At 47.0% G+C, this 24,614-nt stretch overlaps 1 protein-coding gene across 1 annotated transcript in view; it reads left to right on the top strand.

The window, feature by feature from the left end:
• The window catches only part of LOC119443837 (ankyrin repeat domain-containing protein 12-like), an 80,444-nt gene that overhangs the window by 15,471 nt on the left and 40,359 nt on the right, over positions 1–24,614 (top strand). The window contains 4 exon segments of the mRNA XM_049663097.1: positions 14,465–15,801; positions 17,353–17,479; positions 20,207–20,585; positions 20,898–20,983. Of these exon segments, the coding sequence (XP_049519054.1) occupies positions 14,465–15,801; positions 17,353–17,479; positions 20,207–20,585; positions 20,898–20,983 (1,929 nt within the window).

Genomic DNA, 24,614 nt, shown 5'->3' with positions numbered 1-24,614 from the left:
GCACTCCAGTGCAGGGAGTCTGAAAGTCAGAGTGCAGCAGGCAGCAATAAAGGTGGATACAGTTCTCTTTCTTCTGCTCTCTCCTTTTTGAGCATAGTAGTTTGGTCATGCTCAGTGGTATATAACTGCTTCATCTCTGAAGCATTCTCTTGTCCTCCATTCATGCCCTGTACACCCTTTTAGCCAGGAGCAGCGAGTTTTGCTGCTAGCAAGCCACCGCTAAATGATGAAAGCACATATGGCTGCATCTCCTTGTGCTTATTGTTTGCATCAGCTGCAAAAGACCTTGGCTTCGGGCTACATGTGGTGAAATGAATGAAAAGCTTTGGTTTCTACGATCCCTCTGCTTTGAAAGATATGATTGTACCATGCACCGATGCCCTGCTTTGGTGATCTGCTTCCAGACGTAAACCCATTGCTAATCACATTCGGATTGCTCTCACGAGAGGGCAAAGAGTCGAAAACAGGCAGGCAGGCAACCTGACAGAAAAGCAGTCTCTTCTTTTTCATACTCTGTACAAGCATCATGATGGGTGACATAGGCAGTCCTCGCGTAAGGTCACAGAGAGCCTAGAGGCTACAGAAGCCGCATTTACATGGATACAGTAGAAGCGTATCATATTAATTTACCGTATCACACATACCAATATGCCATCATTTAAATGAATGTGCATTTTCCTGTCCAGCCAGCAAATGCCATCTCGTGTCATATTTGTGAGTTAGCGCTTTCACTTCCGATACGCGTGCACTTGCTGTCGTGTTGTGAAATATACCAAAAGTACCTGCAGGATTTCGTCTATATTACGCCAAGTTCTCCTTCATTGGTTCACGTGGACAAATTTGTTACATTTATTTTGCGTAAACATACCGTATTGTATCACGATATTATAATTTCCTGCATGGTGCCATGTCCACTGGTAGCTGAACAGGGCCGTCTTGGCTTCTGTCTCCTCATACAACTCAAGTAACTCATCGATGTTAATCTCATTTAGTATTGACAAAGAAGACACTTTTTAACGTGCGTTATGTACTCATGAGTGAAAATAAATGGCATGCGGCCTCCTCCGTAAGCTGTCATTTTTGTTTTGATATCCTGCACAGTGGCTGCCGCCGGTTGGTTGGCCGATTGTCAACCCGCAGCGAATGCGTTACCATAATTACTGATGCGATACGCTTCTGTTTACATGGGCTGCTGAAATGAACGTTATGCATCTCAATACTCATAGTTGGGCGAGTTGGTTTGACATGACGATGATGCAAATGCACTTAAAAGATGACCATATGTGAGGACAAGACACACACAGCTATGCGCTATATGTGTCTCGTCTTCACTTATCGTCCTCGTCATTTAAGTGCATTTGCACCATCGTCATCCATCTCAAACTACCCCTGTTTGGTGCATTTGATGCGATACGCCTTCCTAGCGAATTACTTTGTTTACATGAGATATGGTATGCTTAAAAGTTGATACGGTAAGCTTCTGTCACATTCATGAAAACACGCCTAGAACATGTCAATTTGATATTAATGTCATGAGGTGCTGTGGTTTGATGTCATTCACCAGCATGGTCTTTATACACTTATTACAATGATTTTGGTAACCTTCACCACTGTCAATACTCTGTTAAGTATAAAAGATACTATACAGTGAATTCTCGTTAAATGTAACCTCAAGGGACCGCGGAAATATGTTCTGTTTATTAGGAGTTGCATTTGCTGAAAGATTGAGCTCAAGGGTACACAAAATGCTCTTTTGAAAGGGGCAGATACTTTATTGTCAGCAGCAGATAATAGGTTTAGCAGATATGATCACAAAGCTTCTTCCTGCAAATTTTCTACTTGCACACAGTTGCTGACAGGAGCTAGCAGCACCGAGCACAATTACAGGAAGAAATAAGAGCCATTTAGTAAAAAAAAATTGCCATTTTTGTGAAGCAGTCACTCTCGAAGTCACCGATAACTTCGATCTTCATCTCAAGCATGAGCGCAGTGTGCAGACGTTTCTGTGTTGCTGTCGTAAACGCTAAGTAAATTCTTAGCTCACCGACATTGCCAATACAAAGAAACCACGGTAGAGCCACACAGCCACTATAACTACAGCACCAAAAAAGCCAGCAAAAGCCATCTTGACAATAACGTAGAGAACTGGCAAGAAAACATGAAAACACGACAAGGAAAGGTGCTAACAGTGACGCCTGGAGATGGGGTGGTGCGTTCTATTATCGGCTGTTTTTAGTTCTGTTTAACCAGAGTTTGAGAAAATGTTGTTCCGTTTAACGAATGTTTTTTAATACAAAACCAACCAAATGCAAGACTTGTTTCGTTGAAGTGGCAATTCTGTTTAAGCGATTTCCCTATACTGAGCTTCTACGGTGATTACTGAGGAATCATACTACACAACCATCTCGTGTTTGAAATTTTGTCAGTATTTCTTTAAGCCCTGAGATTTGTTTCTTTGTTTTTGTCTTCTTTTTCTTTTTGTGTGTGTGCGGTTTTGTTTATACTCTGGATAGAAGTTTTTCGAAACATTGATAAGCAGTCAGAATACAGTAAAACCTCGATAATTCGAACTCGGTTAATTCGAAATTTCGGTTAATTCGAAGAATTTGAGCGGTCCCGTCATTCTCAATGCAAATTTAACCGGATAATTTGAATGGCCCGCGTGGCTCTATTCGGATAATTCGAAGTTTCCGGATGGTAGCAATGTGCGGCGGTTAGGTTAGGGCGCTCCGTACAGTCGCCAACCGATTTTCTGAGCTCGTGGGGACTGAAAAATAGTCCGAAAAACTCGTTAGGCAAAGAAAATTATTAGTGTGGCTTAAAAAAAAAAAAAAAAAAAAAAAGAACTCTAGTAATGCCCTGCCTCATACTACGCTTGGAGGGGATCGACTTCCTTGCGCAGCAGTGACGTTGTCTCCGTGTACAGTCGACACGAACGTCACCGCGTTGGCGATCTCCGCCAACGGAGTTCACCATGGAGATCCAAGAAACAAGCTTCGCACCGCTTAGCTCTAACGAAGGCACAGGAGGTAGCGCCGATCATTGAGACATGGGTCTCCGAGACACCTGCTCAATGTACACGCCGCGTTCAAAATAGTAACCGAAACTTTAGAGATAAAAAGAAAAAAAAAACTCGCCGAGTTAACAAGCGTGGAGTCAGCGCGCCGCAGCAGCGAGCGAAGATTCGTGCGGTCTATCGCTTCTGCGGCGAAAGCACAGCGCATAGGTCAGGGCCGTCTGGAGATCGCTTTCAAGATACGGTGCGCGCGAGAACCCGCTCGCGTGTTTACAAATGCTAGTAGGCACAGCGGGGGCGTGGCACTGCGGGTCATGTGACTTCCGCTTAACACGGGTTGTCATGGCAATCGTGAAGCTCCTAGGTGCCTAGGGACGTAATCGCTTAGGGACTTTTGAGGCACTGGTCTATACTAGAAAGGAAAAAGACAAAGTGCAGTACTCTGGAGCGTTTTATCAGCCAAGGAAGAGCGGCCATGGCCTCCGAGACAGGAGGATGGCGCGAGCTCTCTATTGATAGCGCGCGCCTTCCAATCTTGGAGGCTATACAGCGAGCCACTGGAATCCAAGCCAGTGCAAAATCCAACATGGCGGCCTTCAAGATTGGGTAGTGTGGCTCGGAAAGAGTGATTTTTAGTCCGGGAAATCGACCTTTGGGGTCTCAATTCGTCCGAAAAATTGGGTGCGAAAATGCATGAACTCAATGGGAACCCTGACGGTGCATTTTTGAAGTCCGGTATATCCATCAAGTCCAAATTTTTGAAGTCAAACAACCCCACGCCCGCTTTCGCGGCAGTTATCGATTCCGTGAACATCGTTCGCAACTTTGTTGAGTGCAGTGCGGGTGATATTTGTATGCTACGTGCTGTGAGCCAGCTGGAGAGCATGGCACTAGGGGCGGCGAACTACCGCACCAAGTAATCCCGCATCAGTGATTACTTCCGAATAATCTTTCTCGGACATGGAAAATAAAGCTGGTTTCTTTTTGCGGCAAGTTCTTGCTTGTTTTCTTTTTTTATGCATTTCGGTTAATTCGAAAATCCGCTTAATTCGAAGAATTTTCGTGGTCCGACGACCTTCAAATTATCGAGGTTTTACTGTACTTGCATTGAGCACTCAGATCTTCCGACTAAAAAGTGTGTTTGACCTTATACTTATCATTCACCAATGATCACTGCAGTGGCCAGTCAGTCACACATGTACCTTGTAGCAAAAAGCTTGGACACCAATACAGTGTGTACATTGCAAAGAGACCATGAGTAGACCTGTCAGTGCCACATACATGCGACGTCTCTCTTTCACTCTGACACTAAAGCAGGAGCAGCCTCCCTCCCTGCCCCTTTTCTTAAAAGAGGGAGATGGGGGGAGTGTGTTGCAGACTACTAATGGTGTCAGCTTTCTCATCTTCATATATACGACAACAACAGGTACATTCACTTTTCACAAAGGTGCACTCTTTGTGAAAAGTGAATGTACCTGTTGTTGTGGAACATACTGTGGCTTCTCTAGAATACGTATTTGGTAATACGTATTTGGTGCTTCAAAGCCCAAGAGACTAAAAGAAAAAGTGTTTTCACTCACCTTAACATTGGAGTGCCAACAATTTACAGACCCTCATTGTCATGGGGGGTGAAGCGATGGATCTTGTAACTCAGACTGCTTTCAAAACTTTTCACAAAAACTTACCTTGCATGATCAAGTAGGTGCTTTTTGGAAACACTTACATTGTGAAACTCTTGTTCAATACCTGAATGAGGCCTACGGCATTGTCACAGCCTCCATGTGCATAGCCTTTTAGTGCACATATAGACCCTTTTAACTGACTAGCGTTGTGCACTTCTGGACCGCCCAGCCATTTCTTGCCTCAAGACCCGCCACAGTGCATCAGCAGTAGTTTGATTTCCAGTCCTGACATTTATTATTGGATTATCAGAACGCAGTGTTCTGATAGGGGTGGAATGCAAGAACACTCCTGTACTTAGATTTAGCTACGTCTAAGAGCTCCAGATGGTCAAAATTAGGGGTGTGTGAACGTCAAAATGTTCGGATGCAAATCGAATACGAATTCTGATATGCACATGCATTTATTAGCAAGTTGGTTAATTGGTTATGTTGGAACATTGGAATTGCATTCTCAATGTTAAAAAACTTAACTAGTAAGCCATTATACTAAAACATTGTGTATTTGGCTCATGTTAACTTGGAAAACATAGTAATTCACATAGCTGTCCTCGCCAGTCTGTGCCTTATTATACCGCATCAAATGCCCGTAAATTCGGGAGGCATTTGACGCTGTGCCAGTCGTCACTCATCGCACTTGCTGTCAAGCAATAAGCTCACCATTGGGAGTGGCACTGCAAAAAAGTGCACCCTCGCTGTCTGCAAACCGGTGCCCCTTGCTACTGAGAGGCTAGCTTTCCCGCAATGTTTAGATGTTTAGTAGCTAAGTGTGCTTTGCAGGCGATATTTCGCTAGCAACACGAAATCACAAAATTAAGCACAAAACCACGTAATATTCTTAGATTAGATAGAAACAAATGCTAAGAACCGTGTTTGCTCCCGCACAGCCAACATTATATTCGGTTTGATTGGAATATTTGTATCCGACCGAATATTCGAACATTTTCGAATAACTATTTTTCGAAGCGAATACGAATATCAAAAATATGATATTCGATAATATTCGCACTCCCCTAGTCAAAATTAATCCGGAAACCCAATGTACAACTTCTGTCATAACTCGTGTGTTGCTTTCGGAGGTAAAATCCCATAATTTGATTTGTTTTATTCCTGCCTTAAACCAAAGTGCACTCTGTATTGATTCATGCACTGACACAATGCCATTTCCACATAACTGCAAAAAAAAATTTGTCCTTTTAGCGAATCCTCCATAATTAAGAGCTGGTCTGCCGTTAGAATTTGCCCTCCTATAGTCGAGGACGCCAGAAAACTACATGGAGTAATGAAGTTAGGAAATTCGCAGGTGCAAGTTGGAATCGGCTAGCGCAAGACAGGGGTAATTGGAGATCGGAGGGAGAGGCCTTCGTCCTGCGGTGGACATAAATATAGGCTGATGATGATGATGAACTGAAACGCAGGCGTAAAATAATGACGGTAGTGCAGTGCTGAGAACACTTCCAGGTAACAGATCTATTTGCTCGAATTCTTTGTACAGACCTATGGGTCACCATACATAATTGTGCTAAATGTAATCTGATCAATGTGCTATACACACAACTTGAGTAAGTCTGCTTTCTGGTGGGCTGACAGCTGTGTCATTCTCATGTGGATTTTTGTATTAAAAGCGGATTAGCTCGCAATGTGTGGTGAGGACAATGGAGAAGCATTGAATAAAGATGTGCCACTCATGGCCATGCTGAATGACGTTTTGCTAACTCTGCTTCAGTGCAGCTTCTGTCCAGTTATGTTATTAGTCCTTTCATTGTGCCACAACCGTGGAATAAATATCAAACTACTATCTACCTGAAACCATCGTTTTGCTGTAGTGGAACAGTTTTATGATATTTATTTAAATCAAAGGCAAAGTTTCAGGAACAATATGGTGGCCAGACAGCTCAGCAGAATAGTACAGCAGTTGGTTATGCTCATAAATATCTTATCTAAATACGTCGTCTGCGTCGTAGTCAAACGCGGCGCTGGCTCACCTGCAGGCGAACAAGTCGCGGAGGTGTACCGTGTTTCACCACTGAAAAGGACCTCTGTATACTGTGAGAGGTTTCAGCAACGAGGCCGTTTAGCGACAATTTGAAATGGATGACCGCGATTAAGAATCTGAAGCAAGCGCTTGGTGAGCGAGGTGGCACAGGGTGGCGCAGGAAAGTGCTCGGCTCAACGGAGCGAGGGATCGCTGAGCTAAACCTCTTCCTTTTGTGCGGTACTTCACTGCCGTCTCCGCTGGCCCATAAACCCGCTGAGCTATAACTCTATTCAGTGGCGCACCGACAGGGAGGGGGGTTTGGGGGTTGTAACCCCCCCCCCCCCCGAGGCCGACCTAACTCCCCCTTTTGTTTAACCCCTTTTCTTTCCTTGCACATTTGAGTACTGCAACTAAGATGTAAGACGCGCAATCATCTGCACACTCGCAGAAAGTGCATTTTTTGACAATTTCCCGTGAAGAAATTGAAATTAGTGCTGTTTAGATAGTATTGGCAAACTGTCAACCCCCCCCCCCCCCCCCCTGGCAGAGATCCTGGGTGCGCTACTGACTCTATCCTGGCAATGTTTGTCGTTTGCGGGAGGCGTTGCTCGCATTTCATTTGTTTGTGCGTACAAAATGCAAAGTTGTGGAATGTACCATTTCAAATGGTCTAATACGTAGTTGTATAGAAAAAGCAAGAGCGAAAAAAAAATTGGTGGGTGCCTCTCCAATTCGTCATGGTCGCAAGATGTCTGCCCCCCCCCCCCCCCCCCCCTGCATAATTTTTTTCAAAACCCTGCTGTTCATACTCTGGAGTGCATCCATAAAAAATAACAACCACATAAGATAAAATATTGTTACGAGACTGCGCGCAATGGGACAAAGACGACATTGACCATTGGGGTGAAGAAGACGATTGTAAAGATTGTCTTTCTGCCATTTGGCAGTGTTACAGCTCGCTGTGTATAGTTTGTAAATATATTTTCATTTATACCGTTTCCCGTGGCATTTTGGTAGAAGTGCTGGGTACTGCTCAAGACGGAACTCCGCAGCGGACGTGTCCTGGCAAGTTCCACCATGTCAACAGGCGGGGATATTGCATCAACCGCAACACCGGCACCCCAGCCAGTAATTTTGATCCAACCCCGTGACCCAGGCTCTTTTCACGACAATGACAACGTCGACGTTGATGACTGGATTGGGAATTGCGAGCGCGTCTCAACGAACAATCGGTGGGACCCGACAGTGACACTCGCTAATGTCAGTTTCTACCTCAGTGGGACAGTGCGCGTCTGGTTTGACACTCACGAAACGGAGCTGACCAGCTGGGATCTATGTAAGCAGAAGCTTCGTGACCTATTTGGCAAACCAATTGGCCACCAGAGCGCCGCTTCGAAAGATCTCTCCTGTCGCGCCCAATCTCCCACGGAGTCATACGTGTCGTATATCTTTGACGTTATCGCCCTTTGCCGCCGCGTTGATGCCACCATGACTGAGGCGGACAAAGTAAGTCATGCCCTGGTGGCACAAGAACGAAGTTTTTGTGCCACCAAACACAAACGACTGCGTACTACAGTGGAATCTCGATGATACGATCACGGCTAATACGAATTTCCGGATGATACAAATTTTTCTGTGGTCCCGGCCAAGCCCCATTACTTTGCAACCTGCTAGACAACGGTTGTTACGAATCGATTTTCACCTGGCGTCGGTTGATACGAATAAACGCCGCCCCACCGACGGCCGCGAAAGAGAACAGCGCAGTCACGCGTTTTCTCCCTTTCTCTTTTGGTGCGGAGGCGCGGACGCGGCGCCGGACAGCTCGAAGGCCGCGAATGGGTGCGAAGAGTTTGAAGCGGTGGCACTTTTGTTTTTTTTGTGCTTTTCCTCCTTTTCCACGTGCCATTGGCCAGACGGAGGAGTGGCTGCTGTGCTTCGGGCCGCATTCTTTGTGTTTGCGCCATTTTCCCTAGTCGAGGTGAGCTATGTCTACCGAGATACGATCTCGGCTGATTCGCGCGGCCGTACGCTGAGGCACGGGAGCCTTCGTTGGCGCGCGCGTCTTCCGTCGACTGCGTTATCGGTGCCGATAGCACAGGGCGATTGTCGGTTTCACTGCCGGAGTCACGTGGTGCAAGATAGCGCGGCACGTTCAGTCGGGTGCTCCTCCGCTTCTCTCGCTAATTGCCGTATTTTTCTAGCCATAGGAGGCTTGTGCTTCCGTATTCCGAAGGCGTGCTTCGTCCAAAATTTCTTCTTGATCCAATGAGCGACGATCCATCACTACCCTGGGAGCTCTCAGTAATCCGAATTCTGCGTGTCAAGTAAAGACGCCAGCGTGGTTTACGAAGCAGACAACTGCGGTTGCCATCTTGCCCCTGTCGCAGCAGCAACCAATGGAGAGACGCCTTTCAGCACGGCAGCCAACAGGAGGCCCGCTTTCATAGGAGGGCCCGTGTGACTACCTATTGCAGACCCGCGCTTCTTTTGTGTTTGTGCGTTTGTTACAAGATGGCGGCAACAGATGAATTGAGAAGCGGAACGGCGAAACTTTGAGCTTTCGAACGATACCAAGATGGCGGCGCTCGGTGGCAGGAAATATGAGATATGTCTCTGTGAACTGCGGTGATTTTGCACGATTTAAAGCCGTTTTCTCACCCTGCGCACTGACGAATTAATCTTTTTCGGGCACTTTTAGTGCGTTTTCAGCCAAACCATTTTGATACAGCGTAGATTAGGCGTTGCAGATACCGAAACGCGTGGTTTTCAAAAATTGAATTTTCTCGTGATTGTCGCGATCTGATCCCCGCATTCCTCTTAATTTGGCTAGTTTTAATTGCGTTTCGATGATACGAATTTCGGCTAATACGAATATTTTTCGTGACCCCGTGAGATTCATATCATCGAGATTCCACTGTACCCCCAAACGAACGGTCTTACTGAACGTCTGAATCGCACTATCACTAATATGCTCTCTATGTATGTTTCTTCTGATCACCATGACTGGGACACTGCGCTGCCTTTTGTCACCTTTGCGTATAGCTCCTCCCACCATGACACTGCCGGCTACTCTCCCTTCTATCTTGAATACGAACGAGAACCAACGCTCCCTTTTGACTCACTTATTTCGACCCCTGCCCCACTGCCTACTGAATACACACGCGACGCCATTTCTACAGCAGAAAAGCCACGTCACATTGCCCGTCTTCGCCTCTCTGCGTCGCAGTCATGGCAGAAGTTGTTGTACGGCGCCCACCACCGAGACGCCCGCTTCGCTTCAGTGCGGGTGATCTTGTCCTTGTCTGGGCCCCGTCTCAACGCGTTGGCCTTTCTGAAAAACTTCTTTTAGATACTCTGGCCCTTATCGCGTCCTGTGACAATTGACAGATGTCACTTACGAAATAGCCCCGCTCAATCCTACCACGTCTTCTCCTTCCTCAGACGTCGTGCACGTGGCATGCCTCAAGCTATACCTTGCATCTTAGGTGCCGGGTCGACGCTTTTCCGGCCGGAGGTTAATGTTACGAGACTGCGCGCAATGGGACAAAGACGACGTTGACCATTGGGGGGAAGAAGACGACGATTGTCTTTCCGCCATCTTGGCAGTGCTACAGCTCGCTGTATATAGTTTGTAAATATATTTTCATTTATACCGTTTCCCGTGGCAATATAACAAGAAAATACTGTCAATAAGCAAAAAAAAAAAAACAAGCTTATGCTTCAAAACGATCGTCAAATAAGGAAAAAAAATATGAAAAGCAAAGGACAGTGATGCTGATTTGGTTCAGGGGCGGAAAGTATACACCAATATCTTGGAATACCTGCCTTCTACTATACGTGCTGTCGGCGGTGCTTGCACCAATTGGACAAGGCGTAAAGCGGTTACGAAGAGTGATATGTGACATTTACATGTGCTCTGAAGCTTTCGCGAAATCTTCGTGTCTCCAATCATTGTTAGTGATAACTAGAGACCGGATTTTAGGCAAATGCCTTTTTTGTTCCTTGCGCTCCTATCGCCCCACTTTGATATATGAGCATGAATTAGAGGTTAAGAAGGGTTTTATAGTGTTTTTATAGTGCCTATAAATGCCTATTTTGGCATTTGTGCCTAAATGCCTATAAATGCCTATTTTCAATATCGGCGCCTATATGAACACTATGTAGCCTCAAGTTTCGCTTTCGTGTGCAGTTAGAGACCGTTATTCGTGTTACCGGGCAACAGTGACTGTTCGGAACTCTATGGGGTTCAACCTAGTCATCTAGTTCAACCAACTTTCGGAAAAGAACTGCTAGCAGCAGTGAAATGGGACGCGCTGCGGTTAGCGAATGCGAAACCGCGGAGAGCCGTCAGGGGAAAGGAGAGTAAAGAGCAAAAGAAGAAAGAAAAATGTGATGTGCACGCGGCTTTTGTTTTGTTTGTAATTTACTTGTTAAGCTGTTCACTGCGATCGAGCGTTCCTTCTCAGCGTACAAGATCATTCTCAGTGACAAGAGGAACAATTTTGAATCCAAAAATCTGGAGATTGTGGTAATTTACTATTGTTTCCACAATCTTCACAGTGATTCTTAGACTACGTTTCGCGTGCTCTCGAAACAGATTTCTTCAAACATGTGCACTTCAAATGGGCGGAAGTGTATTTGGCAGTGTTGGGGCGTTTTGCCTGTATAATTCCGATAATGTCATTGTACATGAGAAAATTGCCAGAGTTGTAACTAACAGTCCTCATGTGAGAACATGTTAATTTCTTAATAAATTGTAGTCTCTCTTGCATTTATTATTTGTCTGTTTTGGTGTCTTAATTTAAATGTGTCAGGCAGACATTAAGTAGCGCTTTTTTTAATCAGTATTCCCAGCTTTCAAGTATTCTTTTTCATGCTTGTTTCACTTTGTGCAACGCTCGAGTACAGTGGCCATTGAACATGAATATGAGCAGTGTGCTTGTTGAATTACGGCAAATGATCGTCATTAGTCCAGCAGTTTTATGGGACAATTGCATGGATATGTTCAACTGTTGGTGCCTTTGTGCCATCATAAACAATAACATTTCTTGTTTTCCTGTCGTAGATACAGGTCGCACAGGTCGCACACGTCTTCGTTTGAAATTATTTGCATTTATGTAAAAATTTATTGTGCCTATATTTACGACGTTGGAGGCCTAAAACGTTGCTTTGCCTGCCTATTTTTGACGCCTAAAACGCGCTTTTTTAATGCCTAAAGATCCGGCCTCTAGTGATAACCGCTGAAGCAGCGACTTGCTGTGCCACAGCGATGTCGTGCACTGCCAATTTAAACAACGGCAGCAAAGGCTGGTAGAGGTAAGCAGTGGATGCATCACTACGTGATCAAATATGGTGGCGTCTGTGGGAGTGCAGTGAAAAGCATTTGTAGACAAGGCAGCTATTTTTAAGTCTCTCTTAAGACAAGCACTCACTTATAAGGAAAGTGTGACTGACCATCATGGAGAGAGAAAGTAAAGAGAAGAAAGATAGGGAGGTCAACCAGACGAGCCTCTGGTTTGCTCCTCTACAGTCGAGGTAATCGAAAGAGAAATGGGGTAAGGAAAAAGGGAGAGTGGGGGCATAGCGCACAAACAAGGTACGCACAGCACGACTACAATTGGTCACTCAAGCCAGTGTTCTTTAAACTGCAGTCGCGCCCAAATACCTTTCTGCACAAGCAAACAGTTGTGGCCAGGTTCCAAGAATTTTTTTTTTTTTTTTTTTTCAGAAAATGTTCTAGAGCCCAGTCGGCTTAGTGCAGTCTGCAGAGAGATGCCTTGGACATTGTATTGAGGGCAAGTGTACAACAGGTGTTTGATAGTTTCTTCAGGCCTTTAAAGGGGTTCTGAACCACTATTCGGGCTTGGTGAAAAAACATAGTTCGTGTATTGCATTCGCTGCTGTGAACATCTCAGACAATTTTTGCAGTTGTGTGTGGCGCGGGGATCTCGCAGGCAGAGCGTGAAGTCACCTTTCTCTCAAATGCTCTCTTTTCAACAGAAGCCTGCTCCACACTTTTCTAGACGCTTTATTTCCTAATGTGTCAGATTCCCACACGCAGCTGCTATTGGCCAATAGCTGACATCAATCAAGAAGGATGTTAGGATCAGTGCGCTTCTTCCTACTGTTACTGTGTATATCTTATTGACAAACTTTAATAAACAAGCTGAAGTAAGCAAAAATGTGCTTTTGAATTTCGATAATTTCGTATGCGCAGCGCAGCCGCCTGTGTAGGAATTAAACTTAGGCCAACCTGCTTACTGGTGTCATAGCCGTCGACTAGGTTTTAACTAATAGCTCAACTAGCCTCAAACCATGCAAAAGTTAAGGTCAGACCAAACACACTTGCCAACGCTCACCGACACTGATAGCCGCTCCTGGTTAGACACCTTGGCAGACTATTGATAGCGCTTCAAAATGCGAAAGTTGGATGTGGCTACTATCCGTCGATCAAGTTGGTGAAGCACAAAGCCTGTCCACACCACGTAGCACAGTCAGACTGGAGCATATGAGCGCGAGCACGCACTCGAGCCCTGTCGTGCACGAAGCAAACGCTGCGCATACGCACTACAGTTGCATGCAGCTGCTGTAGGGTGCACTGGCTAAGCGCACTGTGGCTCGCTGAGGACAACCGCATTTGGCTCACGTTTGGCGCACTGTAGGCGTCAAAATCGGAAGTATTCACGTGTACTTTAACATCCAAGATCAAATTTGAACTGCGTGCCACGGTGACATTCAGTGGGCAGAGCGTGGGCATGCCCCACTTTGCCGTAGCCTTCGGTGTGCAAGGCATTGAAGAAGGACCGGAAGCACTGTGAAGGGCGTGTTTGATTGCCAATAACTCCGCTTCTGCCGAACGCATTGAAGTACTTTTTGCGGCAGAGTATTTCTGAAGTAGCCTATTTGAACTTCGAATGCATTTCTCCACTTCGGTTAAAAGTAGTTCGTATCGGCCATTGCGAGACGGTAAAAATAAGTGTTTGTGAGTGCCACACCGAACCAAGGCGGAAGAGCAATGTTACATCGCCTTGGGAGAGGCTAGTTTAGCTTGCAACCATAACAAAAGGTCCAGGCTATATAGGCGACAATTAGAGAAGCTCAGAAAACTCCACAACGCTTTGTCAAGGATAAAATAGCACGAAAGACAGGACGGAGAGCAAAACGAGAAACACTAGTGCTAACTGGCAGCTAAACATTCACTAGGGAACCCTCTCCTTGTCCTCGAACTGACCTGCACTTATACTCCCCACCAAGCTTGTGTCATGTGAGCAACCATCAGAATTTTTCTTGTGTAAATGCATTGTCCCAGATATATGATAGATGTACTTCCTGGGCATTAGCTCCTTGGTTCAATCTCCACAGCCTCCAGAAAAGTTTAACACGTTTCTTTGCTGTTTCCTTTCTCTTCTTTTTAATAGAAAAACACTCAAGATAAATGTCCACTGTGCAGCAGTGTGATTGAATTTTACGTTGAGTATTGACTGGTTTTAAGTTAAAAATGAAAAGGAACTAATGTATAGCCTGTGTGTCTCCGAACTTTTAATGCATTTGTTAATTCATAGGGCTCCATCGTATGTTATGATGCACAGTGGTCAGATAATGATCACTGTTGTGGAGAAGCTGTGTGTGTAAATAATACTGTTACAATAGTGTTTGTTTATTTTAGTAACCCCCTCACAGCACAGTATAATATGTGCTTGCTGCTGCTTTCTCTCTCTAAGAGGTAGTAATCATAGTTGTATGTGGCATTAGACTTTTACTCAACTAGTTTCAATGCTGTTTTTCTTGCAGTGGTGAACAGTCCTGGCTCGGCCCGCTTGACCTTGCGTTTCCAGTCTGTTAAGACAAGTGATGATAAGGAGTTGCTCCCGAACCACACTGTCCCAGTGTACGATTCCTCAGTCACGTCCAGACACCTTTCCTGTTTTTCCAGCATGGAAGCTCGAGCAGATGGGTATACCTATAATGGTAAAAAAGAAGAACCTTCCACCACAACTATTACCTCAACAGCAGCCGACGTAGTGTCTTCCAGCAGTCCTCTGACTAGCAGCGAACAGAGTTTGGCTTCAATGGCCGAACCTTCTACCCTAAATGGCTCAACTTCTGACACGCATGGTGAAGATGCTCTTTCAGAAGAGCCACTCCGGAAACGTCGACGCAGCAGCAATGACAGCACTAATGGCACCCTCACACCCACAGGCAAAGGGCGCTCTTCACGTGGTGATAAGGCAAGGGCGTCGGACAGCGACGCTGCATGCCCTCGTAAACGTGGTAACAATTCAAGTTCAGACACGGAAAGTGGCCCCAGTGAGCAAGAGATGGATGGTGACCCTACCACCCAGGACTCTTATGGAAATGGACATTCTCCCAAGGTGCCACCACTCAAGATAGTGTTGCCTTCAAGTGGCACAGGTAATCTTGAAGGTACTGAACCAGCTGGTGGTGCCAACTCCAAAGAGCGCAAGGTTTCCTCAAGCAAGCCTGCCTTGCCTTATGTAGTGAATGCTGCGGAATCCTTGAGTGAAGGATCTCCCAGTGAGCAGGCTGTGGAAGAGAAGGAGCGACGGCGAGAAGAAGAACGCTGTCAGAGGGTCACACGAAGTAGCCACAGGGCTGCCTTGACCCATGAGGAAGAAGTGGAGGATGCACCTGAGGTACACCCTCGGAAGCGCAAGCTGAGAGCTCGGGAAGATCAGCAGCAGCCTCAACAGCAGCAGCAGTCACCGCAGCAGCAGCAGCAACAGTCACCACAGCAGCAGCAGCAGCAACAGCAGTCAACACAGCAGCAGCAGCAGCCATCACAGCAGCAGCAGCAGCAGCCACTACAGCAGCGGCAGCAAGAGCAGCAGCAACAGCAGCTGCCAACACAGCAACGGCAGCAGGAGCAGCAGCAGCAGCAGGCAGGCGTAGCTTCTCCTTTAGAGCCTCCAACCCTCATAGAGGAAGTGAGTCAACCAGTCACCAATGGCTTCCAGATGTATCTAGACATCCGCAAGCAAGTGGAGAAGCGGCGTCAGGCCATGCTGGTTGTACACCCCAAACCACCCCAAGGTTTCAAGGACTACCTTCTCAATCGTGGCTCCTATGTCCTCGAAGGAAATCCATCGTCACGCCTCTCTGTGCCCATGGTAAGAATAGTACCTCTATGTTAGCTTTTCCAGATTGCCAAGTTGTGAAATCTTTGCAATGCTAAGATCGCCGAGTTCTGTGCAAGGGTAAGGCTAGAAGAGAGAGTAGAATTCGCATAGGGCTCATCTTGCCGAGATCCTGGCCTATACTCGCAGACAACTTTCTGTGGCAATGAAGGGAAAGCTATGGAGGCAAAGTGCGTACAAGTGAGAGCGATTCTGAAAAGAGCCTCGCGTTTAAATCCACGTTAGTGTAGGCTGTCGAAGAAAAAACATAAACACCTTATTAGCAACAATTACATAAGACAGAACACACCACTGAGTGTATATGCTTGCTTACTTTGCGGCTTTTCCCTTCCGCGTCTGAGCAAACACGAAACCGTCGCACGTGGAAGCTATGTTGATTCCGCATCTGTTCCAAGCGACCAAGAGCGCTGTCAAATGCTGCCGGACTACTTGGCATGCTAACACACATGCAGCAGTCACGCGCCCGTAGCTTTCCCTTCATTGCCTCAGAAAGTTGTCCGCGAGTATAGTTTGAACAGGATTCGTACACCTTGAAATCCTCTAGAAAACCATAGAATTTGCAAAAACAGATTCAAGGGTCCCTAAAACTCCTTGAAGTGCATACCTGCGGACGCGACCTCAAATTTTGTTTGTTTGTTTGTTTTTACGTACTGTCGCTAAAATTCTATACGCCCTATAATATAACTATGCAAGAAAGCATCGCAGAAGCAAGAAGTCACCAGCATGCACCTTAAATTGAGGTAGCGGCCGCTGGCACCACCACGAATGCGAGCAACTGACGAGTGCTGCCATATTGGATTTTCAGGATTGGCTCGTCTCAGGCTGGCTCGTGTGTTTTTAGCAATCCAGTCGTTATATTGTCACATGCTCATGACGTGGAAGCGCAGAATCTAAACTGTCAAAGATCAAACTCTATTTGGCGATGCTGTGCCCAGCAAAGAAAGTAAGTCACTTTACAACAAGGGCGGCGAGCACCATGTAGTTGATATAAATTCTAGAGGAAAAGCTTTCATAGCGCCTATGTATATACTTGCCAACTCTTCCGAATTTTCCGTAAAGTGTACGAATTTGTACCCGTCTTACGATATTATGAATGTCGGCTCAATTTTTACGGAAAAGTGGTTATATTCTCGAAATTTTTGTTTTTAATTCCTAATAAAGTCGCACCGTTGCTGGTGGGCGGGGGCGCCACTTACATAGGGGCGCATAGAGATCGGGGTGTGCGCCGTAACCTTTATTGTCTGCAGAGTAAGGACATTTTTCACTCTGTGACGTTGCCTTCGTCATCGGGTCGTTGGACGACCTGACGACGGCCGGAAGTTACTGGTTGTCGTTACTCTCAACATAGAGACCCACCTGTACGTAAGTGCCGCCCCCAGAGACGACAGCAATTGCAGGTAGATGCGGCAGGCACAGTTTCTGTATTGGAGGCTGTGGCTTGTCGTCTCTCCTGTCACCTTCGCTAGGCTTTTTCTTGCGAGTATGACCTGTTTGGTGGGCCTTGTGTTTTTTTTTTTTTTTTAGTGCGACGTGCTTCTGCATCGGGCACAGTGCAACTTTGGCACTCCGGTGCTTCGTAGCCGTAGCGTTGCGAAGTGGGATGGCATGCTCGAAGCCTCGTCAGTAGTAGACTATCAGTACTTCCACGTGGGTTTGAAGTCGTATACCTCGGCAGAATTCCCGTGCCCCCCCCTCGGTCGCGAGTTTACGAATTTGAAAGTCTTGAGGTTGGCAGGTATGCATGTATTGAAATCGGGAACCGCAAGGGCGCTGCCTTGTTGGCACTTTGGGCAGGTACACAATCAACGCGATCCGGAGCCTTTGGCAGTATGGTAGCGCCATCTACAGTGTAGACCGCTTATAACGTAAGTCGCCGGTGTCGCGAATATTTGCACTATAAGTGGTACCACACTATAACCAGCCCTGCACGTATGCAAAACATATAGACCAAGCATGTAGACACGCTGTGTACTTTCGCGCGCACATCGCCATTACGTTTTCGCCAGTGAGCTGGCGAAAACATAATCGCGATGTAGCCTGTGAAACAACTGTTTGCCGCAACCGCTGCGGAAAAAACCGGAACGGATTATGAACGGCGACATTGCGGTGCTGAAGGCACGCGCCCGACGTACGCTCAGAGTCTGAACGAATTAACTACCATTCGCTGCAACAACTGCAGTCGAAACCGCGGTCGCTATCTATGTGATCATCGATGGCGACTACGCAGTTTTTTAGGCACGCAGCCGACGCGCGTAACGAGTAAAAACGAAACTACTGTTTGCCGCAACCGCTGCGGAGAAAACCGCGGCCGCTATCGACGCGATCGTGGATGACGACTACGGAGTTACGAAAGCCCGCGGCCAACGCGGTGTTATGCGCGGCGGTAAACGCAAGAATACAGGCTTTAAAGGCGCAAATAGGCTCAAAGCGTTCCGGCGTTGCTGTCATTCACGTACGAAGCGTCCAACCGCCACTTCGTTTCGGTTGGACGCTCGTGCCGTTCTTGCTCTTTTGCGTCACACATTTGTGGCGCTCCTGCTCACCGAGCTCTGAAAGTAGTCCGAATTAACCGATGTGTGGCCAAATAAGGCCGAATTAAGGAGAGTTTGATTGCATTGAATAATGCATACGCCGGTCGGGACTAGAGGACGAGTCCGAATTAACGAGGTTTTACTGTAGCTCCAAACTAAATTTGCGGAATACTGCTTAAATTGACAGTGTCGCTCGCGTGATTTCTGCACTTCATGACACGCATCGCAACGGGTGCACAGAAACTGAAGCCGCGTTCAGTGCAAAACGCATCGCTGATAAGCAGCCGAGCAAAAGGTTTCTCCGTCACCTAGACAACCTACGCGCGCATTTTTTTCCGTTCGTTTGCTCCGCCTCTCATGCTCCTCCTCCGCATCGCCCTCGTTGATCTCCTCTCCCATCGGTAGGCGCACTTTCTTGAGAAGTATGCACGCTGCCTCCCTTGTTGGCGAGATTTTCCTGCAGAAACTGCATTATAACCGGCATTTCGTCTCGCGCGGCTGCACTGTAAGCGGTATGCATATACATGGAGTTCTGTGGGAGGGTAAACGGGAGTCGGAAAAGGCCGCGTTGTGGCCAGTTCTGTACTATAAACGGTTACGTTATAAGTGGTATATGCTGTAGTTAAGGTGCCTGAAAACGCAACATTTAAGACACCGTAAATTTCACATAAAAGTTTTCTAAATAGCCATCTGATCTTTCTGAAAAATATAAGGAATGAACTCCAAATGTTGTCCGTGCCTACGTGCTACGGGTAAGTGCTTGCTTTTGCCTAATATTGTGAAGATTTTTAGTGCTACAAAAATTTGTTTTAGCAACATGGCGGCGCCTTTGAGCTTCCAGCTTTTTTCGCCCAGCTTTTCCTCTAGAGTTAGTATACTTCGCCTCCCGCCGCTTCGGTAGGAGCCTGTAGGACAGCCCGATCTGGTAGCAGCGGGAGCTCCGTCATGACTACGCCTGACCTGACACCGGGACAGAGACAACCGACTGACCCTGAGAGCAACCGTGAATGTAAGCGATATAAGGCTACATAAGCAGACAACGAGTCTACGCTTATTGATGATTGTGACATAGCTGACATCACAGATCTGGACAATGAAGGCTTCAGGCTTGTGCGTCACCGCAAGGAGAGGACCGTCGGAATCCCAGTGATTATTACACCTGTCACAGAAGGAGCCGACCTGCAAACAGTGAATATCTACAGAAATTGAAGAAATTCTTGGCGCATTGCCAGTTAGGAGCCGATTTACTGCTCAAGGGGCGCTACTTCTAGATGTACAGACAGAAGCACATGTGAACACCCTTCTCAGTTGCAAGTCAATCTCGGGGACTGCAATCTCAGCATGACTGCCCAATTCATACCTGCAAAGCACTTGTATTATTAGAGGAGTGCCGAAGTGGTACACTGACGAGGAACTGTTGGACTACCTAAAACCATAAGGTATTTATCATGCAAGGAGAGTCACGCGACGCGTCCAAACGTCCGAATCCAAATGGGAGTCCAGGCGAACCAGCACCGTTCGCTCCAAGCTAACCAGGCTAACGTTCGCTCCAAACACAGACGACTCAGAGAAGATCAACTTGGGCTTCACAAGACACAAGACCATTGACTACGTTGAGACACCACCGCGGTGCTTCTAGTGTCAGCGCTCTGGACATGTGGCCAAGTACTGCCGTGGTGAGCAGCGGTGTAAGAGATGTGGAGGACCGCATGATTTCAAAACATGCATGTGCAGCGAGAACTTTCTTTATGCTAACTGTAGTGCTGGTCATCCAGCTAGTTATAGCAAGTGTCCTACGCGGGCAGCGGCAATAAAGCGAAAGAAAACGTTTATCTTGGGGCCAACAGCAAAGGATGAGAAGAATAAGACAAAGAAAAGGAAGGAGAGTCGTAGAGAGTCGGACGACATCAAATGGAGTGAAACTGATTTCCCAAGCCTGAAGCCTCCTTCAGGAACCCAGGACACAGTGGTGCCATCGCGCAGCGGACTGGCTAAAGCAGTCAAATCAATGAACAGAGACCCCACAGAAAATAAGACTGCTGAACAACCGGAACAGCAAAGCTATGTGTCTGCACTGCAGCGACCCCAATCACATTGCGATGAAAAAACACCACAGGAGGACTGCCAACAGGTGCTACGTGCTCTCTTCAAGGCCCTGCGATCACACATAAAGAAGATGCCGGCGAGCTCGATGAAGGACATGCTCGAAGTAGTCCTGGCTCTCAAGTCGGTGATTCTAAGCTCTGCCTCTTCTTAAGCACCTAACAATATGGATGTGGTCAGGACACAATGTTCACCATCTCGCCCAAAGGTGCCACTTATTATGTAATGGAACTGTGCGGGTCTTGCGTGCCATTTACCTGAACTGTCGCTTTTCTTACGCAACATGACTTCCAATATTGGCCCTGTCCGAGGCTGGTCTTGCAAATTCCAGATCAATTGCTGGTTATGTCGCACATGGAAACCATATACCGACATTTCCGAAAGGAAGCACCGCGCCATATGTCAGACGTGAAATACCACATTACGTCCTACCAGTTCAAGACCTGTACAGCAGTTCTTTGGAGGTCACTGCTTTTCAAGTGCGGCTGGGAAACCGAAGCCTCAGTGTGGCGTCCTTATATGTGAGCTCTCGCCAGAAGGTCTCGATGGGAGAAATCATAAGAGACCTATGCAGCCGCTGCCCAGCTCCGAGGATTTTATGTGGGGACTTTAATGCACACCATACTCTTTGGGGTGACAAGGTGATTGATGGACATGGGGAGCAAATTGTTAGTGCTTTAGACACTGAGCGACTCTGCGTAGTGAATGACAAACAGCCAACATTTTTTCGACCACCGGCCTCTTACAGTGTCATTGACTTGACATTACACTCAGCGGACATCCTCGCATCGTCAACGACGAATAAAAATAGAATGGGTAGTGACCATTTTCCTGTCTTCGTCAACATTGCTGGATATAGAACCAACAGCCGAAAATCCTGTCCTGTGACGCATTGGGATACATACAGGGACGGCCTAAGTGAATCATCTGGAGACCTGTTCGCAGACATGCTACGTAGCAAGAGATTAGCTACTGCTGAGCTGAAGCTACCCGACCACTTCCCCGCTTCGGATCTAAAGCTAAAAATCTATGCGCTGCCCGTAGAAGAGCAGAACGGAGGCTGATGAGGACGAAGGGTGACCCACCAATGAAGACAGTATATAACAGAACTAACGCAGTGATTCGACGTTACACGAGGAAACTAAGAAGAGATCAGTGGGCAGAATTTTGTGCAAGCTTATCGGTCTTCACGCCAGTTCCAAGGATATGGTGGGTCGTTAATAACCTCGCTGGAAACTTTCGACCAAACAAGCCATTTGAAGCCCTAGCATTGAAGTTAGGCAAGACTCTCACTTGTCTTGCGAATGCCTTTGCCCAAGTATACTCTTCTGGAGGTCAGCCTGCACAACCAACCCACTTCCACCGCTATTGTCGTCTCTGATGGATGCTCTTTTAACACAAGAGAGTTTGAACTAGGTATACTAGGTATGAGCAGCCTCCGACGTCGCTGTGCGGTGGGACCTGACCATATCAGTAATCAGGATGCTGACCAACCTACCGGTTGACGACGACTTGATGTTGCTGGCATTTTTTAACCAAGTGCGGGCCAGAGGGGATATCCCACGTTTATGGAAGTAGCATGGGTGGTACAGGTTCTGAAGCCTGGGAAAGAATCCTGCAGCTCTGGACTCGTACAGACCGGTATCACTGACCTCCTGTGCAGCGAAGCTAATGGACAAGATGGCATGCACAAGACTCACTTGGTATGTCGAGCAGGGTCGAAAACTACCGCCGTGCATGATTGGGTTTCGGTAGCGTCTAAGTGCTCAAGACTATGTGCTAGACCTGCTAAGCCACATAGAACATTAGAGTGCGGATAGCCTGTCGACACTTGCTGTTTTTATGGATGTTTCCAAGCTACAACCAAAGTGTCTCCAACAGCCATCATCAGCCAGTTACAAGTTATAGGCGTCACGGGTCATCTCTTGCACTTCATACATACGTTTCTCAATGTTTAGCTGCATCAGAGTCTGTCTTGGTGACATTTGAGCGATGAAATAGTTATATTTCACGGCGGTGCCACAGGAGAGTGTTTATCTCCCTCATTTGTTTAACATCGCCGTGGCTAGCCTCCGAAGAGTACTAAACCATCGAACACCAGTGAAGATATCTTATGCTGTATGATATCTGGATATGGGCTCCGGCTACCAGCATCGGCGCCTCGCACGAATAGCCCAGGAGAGCAGTAAATGCCATTCAAGGCCACTTGGCAACGCTTGGACTATCACTATCAGCAGAGAAATCATCATTCATACTATTTCCTGGAGTTAAAAGAAAATCTACACGCTTGAAGCTGAATATGGACGGATACCACATTCGACAAGTCACCAACGTCCGATTTCTTGGCGTTACCTTGGACCACAGGCTAATCTGGCGCCGCGCTGTTGACCACGTTGTGGCGTCATCGTCACAGAGGCTACATGTGCTCAAGCGAGTCGCTGGCATACGCTGGGGCAACCACCCGACATCGATGCTACGGCTACATACAGCGTTGGTTACCAGTCGGATCCTGTACCAGCTACCCTGATGTCACCCTCAGATAGCCAATACGAGCGCTTAGAAGCCATCCACAGAAAAGGTATTCGACTTTGCCTTGGAGTCCCTCAGCCAGCGTCGAACAAGAAAGTGCTCTACGAAGCTGAGTCACGCCCTCTGCGACTTCAGGGCCCAGAGTCTCATGATCCAGTTACTACGATTGAGTGAGTCTACGCCCGGGAAAGCCCTGTTAAGACGTATAAGTAACAGGCCACGGTCACATTTTTATGCAGCACTGAACACACTTCGCGTCTTAGGATTGCGCTGCTCGAGACAGAGGGAAAAGATAGAACCGCCCTGGACATTCGAGGACATCACATGCGACTTAAGTATACCACGATTGCAGTCAAAGAGCTGCATTCCATCTGCAGAAGCCAAGTCATTAGTCCTACAACATTTGCACACGACTTACCCGAACCACCTACAAGTATACACAGATGGCTCTGTCAAAGTAGACGAAGATCGCTGTGCAGCTGCATTCTGTATTCCCTCTCTGAGATATACATGGTCTGGCCGTCTAGACTGTATGGCCTCGTCGACAGTTGTAGAAGGCGTAGCAATAGCTTCTGCGCTGCGCAAACTAAGATCTCTGCCTTCGCAGAAGGTGGTTGTCCTTACGGACTCAAAGGCCGCGTTACAACAACTATACCGTGGTCTGCCATCCACCAAGTTCCCACGCAAATCACTAGCCCTTGTGAAAGAACTCAAGAACAAAGGCTTCACGGTAAAGTTTTCGTGGATTCCCTCCCACATTGGTATTACTGGCAACGAAAAAGCTGATGCGCTTGCATACGCAGCGCTCTATCATCCTCCCAAAATCAAGGCTCCAAAGAGTAATCAAGTGAAAAAATCGGACATTCGAAATCACTTTGGGTCGCTTTGGGTTCCACCACATTGCCCTGCGTAACCAAGATTTCATCGAGAGGAAGCATCACTTTTATATCGAATCAGGACAGGATCTGCTAGTACACCGGCCTGGTTATTTAAGACGGGACGAATCAATTCTCCGAACTGTACGGCATGTGACGAGACAGGAGATATTGAACACTTTCTGTGGTCATGCCAGCAATTCCAAGTGAAAGGGACGCTCTCCTGGAGAATCTACAAAAAAAGGACCTTCCGCATGCGTGCCTGCAACACCTTGTATTTCCCGAGGGATCAGTTATAGCCCGCACAGAAACTTCACGTCTCCTTATGGAATTCTTAAGAGAGACTGGTTTGATGGACATATGGTGAAACCATTCAGCGATATTGTAAGAGACGCTCAGGCGGAGCAATTGCCGGCCTTGATCGCCAGGCTAAACCGCCTGTTGCTACAATCCACCCCACCACCACCACCACCACCACACCCATCCTATACAGGGGGGCGAAGAGTGGCGGATGATTGTGTACAAAAACAAATTTCAACGTTAGATTCAATACAAGACCGAGAATTCTGTAATTTAACAGCTGTTGATAAGGCCTTTTGAACGGGAGCCGTTAAACCGGTAATTTAACATTCATCGACTTATGTAGAACGGACCGCAAAGTACGAGAGACACAAAATTCGTCAGAAGTGCCCTTCCACGTGGCCGTGGACATCACGGCCTGGAGTTAAGTGAGCGGGTTGTGGTTGTC

This window comes from Dermacentor silvarum, chromosome 1 (assembly GCF_013339745.2).
Source record: "Dermacentor silvarum isolate Dsil-2018 chromosome 1, BIME_Dsil_1.4, whole genome shotgun sequence".
Classification (NCBI taxonomy): Eukaryota; Metazoa; Arthropoda; class Arachnida; order Ixodida; family Ixodidae; genus Dermacentor; species Dermacentor silvarum.
This window is presented reverse-complemented; position numbering and strand designations above follow the sequence as displayed.